This window comes from Anser anser (assembly GCF_964211835.1).
Source record: "Anser anser genome assembly, chromosome: 1".
NCBI lineage: Eukaryota > Metazoa > Chordata > Aves > Anseriformes > Anatidae > Anser > Anser anser.
Window position 1 is genome coordinate 212,876,346 of NC_139720.1, and position 14,883 is coordinate 212,891,228.

Genomic DNA, 14,883 nt, shown 5'->3' on the forward strand with positions numbered 1-14,883 from the left:
ACTGTCAGAGACACTTTTTCTCTCACATGCTATTTAAAAATACAAATATTTATTAAACATCTTTTTTTTTGATGGTGTTTTGCTCAACAGCTAACAAAAAGACACAGCAAAATAAAGATCCCTTTTCACTGAAAGCTCTTTCAGTACCTGGGCAAGGGCTTCGATAGCACGAGCTGTAGATTTCGCTGCAGATTTGCTTAACAGGAGTACATTCCACTGTCACAGGTTTCCTATATCTCAGTAACTACATCTTTTTTCTTTTTTTTTTTTGGAAACGATTTTTAAGATGCAGCTTTTGCAATACTGTCTTGTTAAAACACACTGATGCTTCAAGGGTCCAATGAACGACTCTAATAGGCAAAGTGCTCTAAGACATCACAATACGAGGGCATCTTGGATACTCAAATCCCAAGATATTTTAAAGTGCACTCCCGTGTCCCAATTCCTTAGGATTGTTCAGCAGAACTTTGCGAGGGGCTGGGCTCGGTGCCGTCCTCGGTGCTACTGTCCACGTCTTGCTCCATCGCCGTCTCCTCATCATCGAGGCGCTGACTGGTGAAGTTGTTGAGCTCCAGGAGCCCGCTGGGTTCCACTACCACGTTGGAGCTGGAGTGACAAGGGATGGAATATTGTGGGATGGTCTGAAACAAAGAAAGAGATTTAAGTTTTAACTTGCACAGCTTTTGCAGGTAAAGGCGTCTACGCAAGTGCAGGTGCTCATGGAAAGGGGCAATTTGGTTTCCAAGAGCACTCTCCCCTAGCTAAAGCCCGCTGCATCTCACACTATGTTAGCCAAAGCTTCAGAGGACCCTTTCACAGGACTAGGTTGTGAAAGATAAAACCTGAATGCTCTTGCTGGTAAGGCACTGTTCTTGGGCTTGGATCTTCACTACAGGTCTGTGACAGATTTCCAGCAGCTAAACTACCGATATCCACCACCCATCACTCCCCAAATGCAAAGCAGAATACTCTCATCAGCCTTATCTTTCCCTAGCTTTGTTTCAGACTAGGCATTCAGTTTTAAGGACTAGTTATATTTCCTGTACATGATATGACACCAGCTCTGACCCTGTCTCAGAGCTGCAGTAGCACAGAGGCTGAGGAAACAAAATGGATCTAAGCTATTTATTTCTGCTTATGCTTTTGTTGGTTCTAGGATTTAACTCTACATCTTTATACAATTCAAGGTTCTGGGCAGTATTTTGATTTGGAAAAGCTTGTAGCATGCCACAATGATAAACAATAAAGATTCTCAAAATACACAGTTTCGAAGTAAAATAGAAATCTACCTTTGTCTATTTAGGGAAATGAGGACTAAGAATTAGTACAAAAACGATTTCTACAAAAGCAAAAAGTTAGCTGCAATAAAGATTTTTACAAAGTAACATGAAAAATTTGAAAGTTCTGTACACAAGTATTTCTTCCCCATCAAAAGCATTTCACTGTAACACGATACACAATAAAACCATTTCAATCCACGCCATTTGTGTAAACACATACAGTGCCAACTTGTCTACAAAGATTCATACTATAACACGGAGTCCTCGGATGACTTAAATACTTCCCCAGTTGACATTTTGACCACGTATTACATCATAAAACATCATATTGAAGACAACAGAATCAATTAAAATATCATTCATCAGGTAGGCAACGATTCAAAGCATTTATAATCATTTTATCTCAAAAGTGGCGAGACTTCAAATGCAAAGTTAACAAACTTTCTTGTGAATCCAGACCTTATTTGCTGAACTCTCCCACCCACATAGCAGAAACCCTCAACTTCATTTTTTGCCCTAATTATTATACTCAGAGGTAACTCTAAAAGGTATCAAAAAATTCTAGATCCAGTTCCACAGTAAGCGGTGATGGTCACACTTTTAACCGTTTCAAAGGGTGGTTTGTAATTGATGAGCTTGTTTTGTTTTCTCAACAGAAAAACAAAGGAAGACACTAGGAACACCGTGAACGACATAGTGCTGGAGAAACTCATTTTAACGAGAGCTACCCACTTTGAAGTAGCAATCCATTGCAAGCATAGGAGTGGAAAAACACAAAAACTGAAGAAAAAAATACTTGAACATCGTTCAGTTGCTATCATCACATTAGACAAAGCGAGTTTGCTCTGCTCAACCTTTGTCTCATTTGCTCTGGTCTTCTCTTACCTGGATAACAATTTCTGATGAACTCTCTTCAGCTTTCTTTTGTGATATATTCTGAATGTGTATAAACTGCTTTGCTGTAGGCATTCCTTGTGCATCGAGTTTCCTCTCTGTTACAGAAGGACCAACAGCAGGAGGACTTGAACTGGATTCTTTACATGTCTGTTGCTGGGGGGTGGAAGTTGCCGTCATCCCTACTGCAGTCACCCTCGGCACCTGGGTACAAGGTGTCGCCTCTGCTCCGCTAGCGGGTGTACTAGTGGATGTGGCCTTGTTTTGGGGATCCACTATCAGAGTTTCTACGTTTGTATCACCTTCCACCACAGACATTCTCAAAATGTCTGCTACTGCTGTCTTCGTGGATGCCTGCGTGGGAAATAGGCTCGTGACCGGCAGTGCCAGCTGGGGCACAGAACTGCCACCTGCTACCTTTGAAACAGAAGGAGGCTGATGCCCCTCAAAAGTTATCTTTGTAACTGTGGATCCTTGCGTTATAATTGGATGCTGCACCTGAAAATCAAATTTTTGTTGTGCATGTTACAGCTAGACTTTTTTTTTTTTTTATTGAAAATCTAATCAATATTTCCAAGGACAGTATGGCACAAACAACATACTTGCTATTAGGAAGACAGTTGAAACTCAGTGTTTTAACAAAGGAATTAGCAATGATATGGTAACAGTTAATTGAAGCCTGGGGGAAAGCAGCTCTTTGGGCTGCTACGTAAGGATTGTAGCAGTATAATACCACAGCAGCCTCGTTTTCCTTTGGGATTTACATCCCCATGTGATGTTTGTTAACCCTGTTGTTTTCACATGTACTCCTGAAAGGGCCAAAAAACTTTCTGGAGTTAATTTTTTTCTCCATGTTTCTTAGTCTTTTTGTTTTCCCCTCCCAAGGAAAATCAAATTACTCCTGTACATGAAAGACTTTAACTTCAGGAAGATGTAAACTACAAAGGAAGACGTACAATGGAGCCTTAGGAGACTGCAGTGTATTCATCTTTATTTCCACAGAAATAAAAAGTGCTACGGGAACGGAAATTAATAACGTGTCATATCTAAAAAAATAAAAGAAAATAATTAGGGACAAATTCCATGCACCGAAGGTGGCAGAAATTCATAAAAACTGTCCAACAAAACACGTTTGTGAGCTCTATGGATTTTTCCCCTATAACATGTGCTTCTCTTTCCTAGTGTCAACCTTCTGATCGGGTAATTAATACCAGCGGAATGAGGAGTTCTCTCTTGCCAGGACAAAACACTGCTACAGCGACAGGGTTGGTGTTTTGATTTTTCCTTGAATAGCGACGTGTATTTTGCATGCTATCAATATTCCGTTACCTGGCTCGCTGGCTGTTTCTCTGAAGAGGCAGGTAGCTGCATTTGACTCTGGGGGGGTTGGGGTTGCACGTAGATTTTTTGTGCCGTTGGTGCCTGTTGCAGTTTGGGCAGCTGCTGCGTGGTTTTTACTGCAAGCACCTGTACTACAGTTTGCTGTGGCTGTGCCACTAAGGTAGGGAGTTGCCTTTCTTTGGCCATCATGTGGTGGGGGGGGTGCTGTGCATCTGGTTTGGTCTGTGCTTGCTCTTGCGGCAGGGGGGTTAGCTTTTGATGCCTTATGGAAAGCTGGGGCATTTGTGGGAGTTTGTGCTGGATTTGATCGGCCTGCAGGTGGATTGTCTGCTTCTGTTTAGTCTGGAAACACTGCAGAGTTTTCACTTGCAGTTGAGTCTGTTCCAGCTGCGGCTGACTCAGTTTTTGCTGTTTTTGTGCCTGCGATTGTGTCAGGGCAGATCTGTAGAACAGGCCAGTCTGAGGATCTAAGGTGTCCATCTCTTCCACTTCTCCCTCCTCAGTTCCAAGTTGTTCACTGTGTTTGGTAAACGCAGTGTGACTGCTTAAGGCCTTAAGAAGAAGAAGTGAAGAGTGAGTTAGTAAAGAGAAATCCAAATTATAAGGCTGCACAATCTAAAAACATTTTTAATTCTTCAGCTGTACTACTTCAATTTATTTTACAACTCACGTATGCCCTTATGCAGAATTCATGATTTCTATGCAATCAACAGCTATTTTTAACATCTTAAAATGTGGCAAGTCCCCAGGTGACAACATTAACTACCTAACTAATCCTCAATGGAGATTGGGTAGCCCTTGCTTGCATTAGACAGAGGTTCAAAACCACTGAAATTGCATGGCAGTTGAGTAGGAAGGAGCAGGGATTAGCAGGTGGTTGGATCGGTAGCTACTCAAAACCAGAACATCTTCACAAATTCTTATTGTGCCTCTTGAAAGCCTTGCCACCTACTCTATGATTTCTGCTGCAGCTCCCCATATACCTATCTATCCATCCATCCTATTTCAGTACAAATCCTGCCTTTTCTTTCCCTCCTCAAAATTTTATTACAATTTTTCTTGGGCATTGCACAAACATTGTTTATTTTTTTGATGGAGCAAGAGATCTATGTTACTGTGCTTTGTATACCATGGTACAGACATACTAACAAGTGACCCTAGCAGGATGAAGCAGCCTACACAAACATCAGTGACAACATCCTCTTTGCAGTGGGTTTATAACCCTAACATGGCACTGCCCTGGTCCACGGCTGAGGCTGCTAGAGGTTAAAGCATCGCAGAGTTGAGCAGCGTGCATTCACTGGGTGGTAATCGATTGTACCTGACTGACAAAAACATCAGCTCTTGAATGAAGGCAGCAGCATGGCTTCAGTAATATTTCTCCATAAGCTACCCAGCTTGGGATAAGCTACACAATTGCTTGGGATCCTTACCATAAATGTCTAAATATAATCTTGTTTTTTGATTCAGCAAGAAGAGAAGTTTTCATATAACTCATAAACTAAAGCCCTTGAATCCAAAAGCCACTTGTGCTCTGTGTACTGCTCAGATTCTGCCTCCTCTTTCCCTACACTAACACCAATGTAATCTGAAGAACACAAACCCCTACAAGACAACATATAGAAAAAAATAGCTTACTGCTGTCAAAGAGATGACATACAGAGAGCAAGAACTAATCTAGGAAAATCTTTTCCACAGTGGCTGTGGATAGCTCTTGCTTAACACTCTCAAGTCACCTCATTAACTGTTTCCCTTTTAATAGGGAAAATAACCACCACCCTCCCCATCAAAACAGGCAACATTAAACCGAAGTTACGAATTTGCCCTCATGCTTAGCATTTCCAGTGGCACCAACATGCTCGTTCTGAACAAGCCCTGGTCCCATACAAAATTCACTGTTTATAGACTGCTTGGAAAAGAAAGGGTACAACCTGCTGCATGATATGGGTAATTGCGCCTGTGGAGGATGCGGGGATAGATTTCACCACAACAGAAGTCTGCGTTGCTGTCTGTGACTGCGCCACGTGCTGCAGCAGAGTCCTCTGGGGCTGGGATGACTGCTGGTGGGGCTGGGACCGATGGCTAACTGAAAGTAAAGAGGTCAGTGGCACTTCTCCAGAACTAACTGCAGGAACTTAATTATTTGCTTTGTATCTAACCTTCAGCTGAAAGCATGAGTGAAATAAAAAATCTGCATTTGAAATGCATCTTTTACTGCATGCTAGCTTCAACCTTTAAGTGCACAGCTATTCTGAGAAGCCTCTTAAAATAGCATCTCAGGGGTTTTGCTTTTGTCTCTGATTCCTAAGTAATTGTGCTTGGTCCAAATCTCCTCTGGTTTCCCTCTCCCAACACAACAACCTCGCATACAGGATCTATATTTTCAGCTGGGTTCGTTTTATGTAACCAGCACAACAGCATACAGCAAATTACAGTGTACAATTACTACAAATTATTCTGTAATCTTTACAGGTGCTTAAAGCACCTGCACAATTGACTGCAATTAAGAACAGCAAGCCTTGCTCACTGAATTTCTATCACTGATAAATCACAATAAATACTCTAGAGCATAGGCTAAATTTGCAAGATTAGCAATTAGAAAATGTTCTGGTATTAAGAAAACAAGCAAGGTTGATAAGAAATCACAGGCAAAAAGTAGAGACCTTGTCTTGGGTCTGTGACTCTTGTTAGAGCAGTTACAACTATGTTCTGGAGCTACAGTTAGGGCTCTGTAATTAAACAGTGGATTGACAGAGAAATGATTTTCTGGTGAGAGAAAAAACCCAAACCATTCTATATTGCAGTCACTGATAAGACATGAATCCAAATTACACGTCTGGCCATACCAATATGTAAATATTTGCTTTAATTAACTTTTTAGTCATACAATACCAAAAAAACAAAGGATAAGAAGTAGTTTATACCCAGTTACAAGATAACTGAAAGTTAGAAGATACTAAAGACCTTGCTGAGAGTTGTAAGAAAGGTCTATTTTTGAATTAATATGACAATTTTACTTTCCCACTCCAGGAGAGGAGTTGGATTATATCAGTACCAGCCTGCATGCTGTGCCAGATCCGTCGTGGATATCCCGCAACAGTTCCTGCACAATTTAAAGCTTCATTTAGAAGTAAAGTTTCTAACCTATATGGTTGTGTAGATATTCTTCCGAATGTGAACCAATACAGTGTTGTCTTCCTGAGTCTGCAGACAGACAAAAATAGTGACACTAAGACGTGTGAACTGCTCCCCTCATCTCACTCGGAAGCACACGTTGAATCCCAGCTCCCAAACACAATAAAAGGTATCTAAATCCTTTGGTCTAAGCACATGCAGGAGATTTCACACCAGATTATAGCTTGTAGGCTATCTTACGGCTGAATTTTCTAGCAGAAAATACAGCTCCATGGATTACTGATGAATCCTGGGAAGCACAAATTAAAACAAAAGGAAACACTGCATGCCCTGGCAGGTTTTACTTAACCCGAGTGAAAGGGAAGGGGCAAAAACCTGAGAGCAAAGTAACCAGTTTTGTGCTCTAACAGAGACTGCTGTTAGTCAACCCACAGTAGCCTGCACTTCCCTGGTAGATTCCTGTAAATCATCTCAAAGTTTAAAAAAATAACACCAAAAAAAAAAAAATCAACAACCAGTATTTCAAGCAGTAATCACAGTTTAGGGAAGCATTCAATTTTTGTACTCCATACGGCTTCTAAACTGCAAAAGAGGACCCAAGCCTACAGAGATACTGCCTGTAACTTCCTCTTCTCCCCCCAGCACCCAAAGGGTCCTAATTTGCATCAGCTTTTATAGCAAGATCCAGCAAAAGATGGAACCTTGAATGTCAGTGAACATGACTGACTTGTTAATTGGAGATCAGTTTAACATTATTTATGGTACTTTGGAGTCTCTTTAAACGGGGATCCAAGGGAGCATGACTCAAACATTCAAAGCTGAAGCCAGATACAGTAAGTGCTATTTAAAAGAATAACACTAGCCCCTCATCCCCAGTTCCACACTACTTAAATTTAGATCATACAAGGGATGAAAGCAAGGGGAGGAGGTGAGAACAGGAAAATGAAAAAAGAAAACATCAGATTGGACATTTAACACTAACAACACTGAAGTTATGGACAGGCACTTGTTCCTCTTTTCCAATGCTTAGTTTTCAACATTTTTTTCTTCTCCATTTTCCTAACAAACTATGTAGGGAGGCCAATAATGTGGAATTAAGAAATTAAAACAGGAAACACATAATTTGATCCTCTCATGCATATATGGAAGGTGGCTCCTAACTAGAGTTCTGAGGGTAGAAGAGAGCATCAGAGATGCGTAATACAATTAGAAAGCTGTCCAGTGGAAGGGATTTATTGGGTGAGACAAAAAAGGACAACCAGATAGGAGAAATCAAGAATTAAAAAAAGTTAAGGGTTGATTCCCAACCATAATTCCAGTTTAAATTAGTCATTTGTTTAAAAAGTGCAAATTTAGCAGAACAGATCCTTCCAGCAAACAATGAAGCTGGAATCTACACTACCGTGCTAAATGCCTACCTGGCTGAAAAACCTAGTTAATGCTTGTGATCAAGTAACATTTTGCAAATATGGATGAAACTAACTCAAAATCTGCCTTCTCTCAAAACAATTAGTGCAGTTCCCGTAACTTGGACTCGATGATCCTTATGGGTCCCTTCCAACTTGGGATATTCTATGATTCTATGAACTTCATTCCTACTTTTTCCTTACTAGACATTTTCCCCAATGACAAGCGGAACTGCTTTTCCTCACCATCAGATCATAGGACAGAATATCTGTTCCACTAGGATGTCCTGAAGCAACAACCACTTGTTTCAGTTAGAAACATTCTCCAGCATGTCCTAATAAGCAGATGCAGGTTCCGTCCCTCTCTGCACAGGTTCTCAGGAATGGAAGAAAACATTCATTTCCTCTATTGAGGATTAGAGTGAAACAAGTAGAAGACAACTCCAGCATAAGAAAACTTCAAATGAAGTCCCCAGACTTCAATTGCAAACCCACAATCATGCTATCTTAAGTCACTTACCAGTTGTGATATATTCGGCAACTAATTCCGACTCTACTACAGCAATTGAAGGGCTTTCTGGAGAATGCCTCTTTTCTTGGGTCATCTGGATTGGGACAGCCATTTGGCTCAAGTCGATGGTAGGCTGCCTTGGCTTCGATTCTAACTTCTCCTTCACTGCTTTAGAAGAAAAGCAGGATGCATTAAAATACATCTCTGACATAAATGCAACGGTTTAATTAAAAATACTGTGAATATTATGTAATTGTTTCAAATAGACTTTTACAGGGTAAAAAGAAAGGAATTAAGGTGATTATAGAATTTATCACAAACTGCTGCTTAAACAGGTGGCAGCTGAGTGCTTTGAAGTGATCTTAAACAACCACATGCGTTTTCACACCTGTTGTCTGCTGAAGTTCTAGCAAAGCTTTTATCGTGGAAGTAGCTGACTGAGACTCATTGGATACATCCTGGTAAATTATTGTAGGGCTTGTGTCCACAGCTATTTCGTGTTCTGACCAATCTTGACTTCTTGAAGCAATCACATGGACTACAGGCTGAGAATCTGTTCACAAGAGAACAAAAGCACATCAGGTTGACATAGAATTGGGTTGGAGGTCTGTCATCCAATCTCTTGCTCAAAGCAGGGGTAAGGTTCAAAAATTAAATCAGGTTAGTCATTATTCATTAGTTCTGAACTTTGACAAGGATGCATCGTCTCATTCTTCATTGCTTTTAAATATGCTTTTTTAATTACAAGTGACTCGAAGTAAAACACAGCTAATGTTATGAACAGTTTCCAACAAAAAGATACTGTTTTTAATTGTTTAAAAAAGCTTTGGTTTGAACAATCAAAGTTCAGTAGGTTTCTTCGTATGTTGAATTCACCTTGAAGCTTTTCAACAAGTTTTAGTGGTTCAGATTATCAACATGTATTCAGCATTCTGAATTTACACATCCTAAGTTTTGTTAAGTTTGTTGAATCCTCAAAAATTTTTAAAAGTTACAGTACAGACCAACAGCTACAGAATTATTAGAAAAAGTGACTGATGGCACATAAATAAGTGCATGTATTTTACTGAGAGTCATTTGCTTTTAATGCAGTGATACACCTTATGGCCACTCCTGACCAAACGCTGGGTGTTAGTTACTTTATAAATAAATCTATTTATTATTTATTCTCCTCTATCACATGAGAAGTTGCACAGAAGAGCAAGTCGGAGGCCAGGAAGAAAACATTATCCCCACTTTTTGCACAGGAAAATGCTGCGTGTAGTAAACAGCTCAGAGAAGACAAATAAGCTCATAAGGGCAGCGAATGCTGACACTCACTGCTAAGAGACTGGGTAAAGAACTGTGCTAAAGAGATGCACTGAAACACATGAAACTTGCTGGCATGTTTTGGGAGAAAGTCCATTCATATGTTATGAAACACTAATACATACCTTGAGAGCTCTGGGAGGACTCTGTGGAAGAAGAACTGCTATCAGTGTAGCTTTGTGGTTCTTCTTTCACTTCTGGGAGAGACGAATTTCCTGCGTCTGCTACCCTTGATGCCTGCTGCAACGTTTCAGTTACCAACTGCCTAGTTTGTTCACTCACAACTGTTGCTTGAAACGTCACTGGCTTTGGTTTTATGAGGACCTAGTTAGAAAGACAGATTGCGTACAGTAAGAGCACTCAAGAAAACAGATCTGAGCAATCAGAGAACAACGTGCCACTAAAACAGATCAAGGTACAAGACTTGTATGATAACTCGCTAAAAGAAATCTACCTGTAAATTGAGCAGCTCTGATTACGAAACCAGTAAATGGCAGTGCACAAGAATGCACTTCTCAGTAATTTGGAGCACTTAACACAACGAAGCACTAAACAGTCATTCTTCGTGGCTTAACACAATGGTGTGGACAAGAGAAAGCTACACGAGTGAGCTGGAACATGCACTGCATTGATAAAAACAAGCACCTCTCTTCCTTAGCCCACAACAGTCTCAAATGATCAAGACACGAAATATTACACCTGACATAACTTTAGTTCTTTTATATACAAAGTGCAACCAGAAAAAAAAAGTTGATACTGCGTCCAGAAACAAGCCAGATTCTCTTTCTACAGCCCCACCAACAATACAAGGCTGCAGGGACAACCTGAACATACATCAGTGATAGAACAGCTTCAATAAAGCTCTCACATTTGACACATGGCCTACGTCCAGTCTCCACATCTTCATTTTTACCAATCTGACCATTAGCTTTAACATTTAAGAGGCATCCAGAGCCATCACCAGATAGCTTAAGTTTCAGCTGTGTAACAGACTTAGCAATTCCTTTCGGCTTGGTCTAGGCCTCCAAGAACAGCTAACGAACGCCAACACTGCGCTCAAGAAGCCAGAATCAAGGCCACCTCAATACTTCCCTAAGTCTCGTTCCCCAGAGACACATTCTGCATATATTCATCTTGCAACAGATGTGGCAACACAGTGAAAAATGATCTATTTCCCGGTAAAATTTAGGGGTACATTTCAAAACAGAAATGGGTCCTCACTGTACCTGCGTTTTCCCTTGCTGACCATAAACAATTTTAGTTGGGATGATTTTGGTGGCTGGCTGGACCGTGGACCCTATTCCTTTTGGCTGTGTAACAATCATTTTTGTGATGGGTCTTGTGGCAGTGATGATAGCAGGTTTTGCTCCTGCTGGCACTGCCTGAATAGTTTTCTCCCCCTGTAGAGAAGCCAAAGTTTACAGGTTAACTGAGTGAAATTGTTCAGAGAGACCCACTTCTCTAAAAAAAAATACAGTTATTGGTGAGTGTGTGTACCACAAAATCAACCTGCCGCTGTTAGAACTAGATGTATTTAATACAAAGAACATTCAAAGACCAAGAACAAAAAACCCTATGGCTTTGAATGGAGAAGCTACCAAAATCCCCTTTTCCATTGCTTTACCTTTTGAGTTGCTCTGAAAGGCTGAGTAAAAAGAGTAACTAAATGACACTGACAAGTTTTTGAAGTTGCTTCAAAGAATTCACCTAAGTTGGAACTTTCTTCAAATCCTTCATAAATGTTTTTTTAAAACTTCTTGTTTCTATTAACACTGATTTTGGCACAACATCTATGAAACCTGAATTGAGATTCTAAAAATAAATTAAATAGAGATCTTTGTATTATCCTCATGACCAAGACATTAATTATGTCTGGACTTTTTTTTTTCCTAAGTAAAATTTCACTTATTAAAAAGAAAAAGCAGATTCACCGCTGTTTCATGGGAAACATTTGATTTTGGAATAGTTCTGACACACGACTAGACTCTTGATAGCTTAAGAAGAGCAAAGAAATTGAGCATGCTTTTTTAGTTCTGCACAGTAACAAACCATACGAGGAACTACGTTAGTTGGCAGTTCTCACAGCACTCCTACTAATTCCCGTCAAGTAGCTGGAAATCCCAAGAGCCATAGCTGTTTCAGAAATATCATCACATTCTGGTGTTTCCTACTGTGTAACATCACAGGATTCCCATTTGTGTGAAAACATGGCTTTAGGTTTTGTTCTTATTTAAACTACAAAAGTAGAAATCTTAAAAAAAAAAAAAAAAAAAGAGTTTCCTAACAGGTTTAAAAAAAATCCTACTGAACTCTGCTAGCCAAGTAGATTTTAAAAGATTCCAAGATTAAAGCACTACATCTCACAGTTTTAGCTAGGAATGTAAAGCAGGTTCATCATTTTTGTTAGCATTTGAAGGAAAACCCAGCTGAAGCTGGAAACTTGATTTTGTTCTTTCTACACATCAGGTTATTCAAAAACTAATTCAGCATTATACAGTACTCTTGAACAGGCAATCAAAGGAGTGAAGGGACAGCTTATTTCTGCCCAAAAGATACACAGGTGGACATGCATGCTTATAACAGGACTGGGGTTCTCATTAGACCACTAACGGTAAAATTTTACTTATCTTCTTCTGCTTAACCCCTTCAAGATTACAAAACCATTAACTGTGGAAAAAGGGCAAGCACAAAAGTTTTTATTTTCATTTAACTCTGGAAACAATTCCAGCTTGTTTTAAAGATCTTTCATATCCTATAAAACATACTCACTCTCCAAACACCCCAAACATTAAGGCATGCTGTATCTGTTACTGAGCTCATGCACAATTTGCTTTTAATTGGGATGTTAGCATAAAGAACACAGCAGCTACCACATCCTGTCACTTGGCCAGAGACTTTAGGCTCAAAATTCTTACTTACCCCAGCATTCAACAATGTCGTGACAACATTTTTGCCTGGAAGCCCTTGAATTGTAGTTCCTTTTCCAGTAGTCTTTTGCACGACAATCACATTGGGTTTGGATGTCATTGGAATCGTAGTGATTTTGGTTGTAGTTCCTTAATTTTAAAGGGAAAAGAAGCAGCGTGATGTTTCTCACATGTACATCTCCTTTCATTTTACAAGTTGATAAGCTGCATAGGGGTATTTAAATGTGACAGCACAACAAAACAAAAGACAGCACCTGGAACAGGAATTTATGCCACCCAACTCAACATACAAAGATCAGTTAACCACTCTATGAATCTTCTTTCTTCTAGAGTCAAGATAGGCACGTGCCGGACAAGAGTAATTCATGCTGTGTGAGTACAGTCTGCCCCTTCTCATGAATTACAGAGCAGACTGATGCAAGTTTCTCAGGCTAACATGTCTAACTTTTCAAAGGCTCATGTAAGGGCAACACTAATACTCAAGTCAAGGTCCTATTTGCACAGATAAGTTGACTTAGATGACTTCAGAGCACACAGACAACCTCTGCAGAAGAACTTATGTACCACGAAAGAGAAAAGCCATCGCTTTCCAGAACTGAACTGTTGCAATATAAATGACCAATAGTGTACTGGAAAAAAATGCTATTGTTTTAAAAAGCAGTTCTTGAAAGTTGAGTTTGTGTTTTTATTTTTTTCTTATTTATTTTGAAGTGCTGTGTTGAATATTTCTCCTCCTTTCACAATATTTATTAAGTTCCATTCCCCGTATCACGTTACCTACCTACAGCAACAGGTAAATTTAGACAACCTTCCACAATCTACAAGAGTACACACACTCATATTTAAGTCATTGATGTTATCAGACTGCCATTCCAAAGATCTACTCAGACAGCTTTTTACCATCCCTTCCACTTTCTCCCTGCAGAAAGTACCACTCAGTCAGCATAGCTGCAATCCTAAGGATTCCTCTCGCTACCTTCTACCCACTAGACATATCTGCAGATACTTTACTATATATTTCAGATTAATAGTTGTATTAATTCTGAGAAAGGGAAGACTTGCTTGGACAAGACCATCATCTTTTAAGTCCTAGGAATTATCTAGATGGCTAGGAAACTGCACGCACAGCTGAAAAAAAAAAAGAATATGAATAACAGCAGTTAAAAAAAAAAGCAGACATCCTTTCCAAACTTGTGTTGGAAACTGCCCCAACCACTCACCATACCTGCAACTGGCTCAAGAAGTCCCCTGTTCCCAACAAAGCAATTGTATTAGCCCTAGATACCATTCTGTAGAAATTAGGATCTGAAAAACTGAAGTCTCTCTACCAGACTACGCTCCAGGGTGGGTTTACCAGACAGCCTGTGCCAGGAGCTGGCTGGTGACATGCTGGGTCTCTGCTAAGCACCAACAGTGGGAGCTCTGAGTAATTCGGAGGTATTACTAGACAGGAAGAACAGACCCAGCAAATCCTGCTGCACACCTGCACCCAGCTAGGAAATGAGGCAGATGTTCTCTTCATAAGCACTGTCAAAGTCCAAAGCAGACACTGAGAAATGCAACTAGGGCAAGTGCGCTTGGTCCTGATCCTAAGAAGACCATATGTACTGTGGTTACACTGACAGTGAACGTTGAGGATGGTCAGGAGACTAAAAAAAGACAAGCAACTGGATCTGCACGAAGCTGGGAGGAAAGATGTAAGGATGGTAAGGGAAAGACATTCTGACACTATTAAAAAAGGGAGGGGGGAAGGAAGAGACTGCGTAGCTAACTCTACAAGCTACAAAGTTAATTTTATTCTTTTTTTTCTTTTTTTGGCTGTGCAGTGGAAGAAAAATAGCAGTATCCAGATTACAAAATGTTTTAGACTGGGACTAAGGCAGTTTTCTGATCTTCCAGCCCTCTAACAAGAGACAATATAGCAGTTTTTCTCCACATTTCTCTCTTCTTTCAGGCTTCCCTCACATTAGATGCTTCCACGTTAAATATGAGAATCACTTCAATCCATAGGAGTACTTTTCTTCCATACCTTCCACCTGCTATTTTCATTTTTATCCTTAGCTATTTTTCTTCTGAGTTAA

General features: G+C 40.1%; 1 protein-coding gene across 11 annotated transcripts in view; it reads right to left on the reverse strand.

Annotated features, from left to right (window-relative positions):
- Positions 1–241: 241 nt before the first annotated feature.
- The window catches only part of EMSY (EMSY transcriptional repressor, BRCA2 interacting), a 38,697-nt gene continuing 24,055 nt past the window's right edge, over positions 242–14,883 (reverse strand). For 4 of the 11 annotated variants that reach the window (XM_083820940.1, XM_083820932.1, XM_083820936.1 and 1 more), the window contains 10 exons: positions 12,795–12,931; positions 11,102–11,275; positions 10,001–10,199; positions 8,956–9,120; positions 8,577–8,735; positions 6,660–6,719; positions 5,447–5,601; positions 3,504–4,067; positions 2,166–2,672; positions 242–641 (listed from right to left, as the gene is read on the reverse strand). In XM_083820940.1, the coding sequence (XP_083677066.1) occupies positions 447–641; positions 2,166–2,672; positions 3,504–4,067; positions 5,447–5,601; positions 6,660–6,719; positions 8,577–8,735; positions 8,956–9,120; positions 10,001–10,199; positions 11,102–11,275; positions 12,795–12,931 (2,315 nt within the window). In that variant the 3' untranslated portion in view covers positions 242–446. The remainder of the gene's footprint in view (positions 642–2,165; positions 2,673–3,503; positions 4,068–5,446; positions 5,602–6,659; positions 6,720–8,576; positions 8,736–8,955; positions 9,121–10,000; positions 10,200–11,101; positions 11,276–12,794; positions 12,932–14,883) is intronic. The other 7 variants (XM_083820942.1, XM_083820938.1, XM_083820934.1 and 4 more) reach the window with 5 other exon arrangements.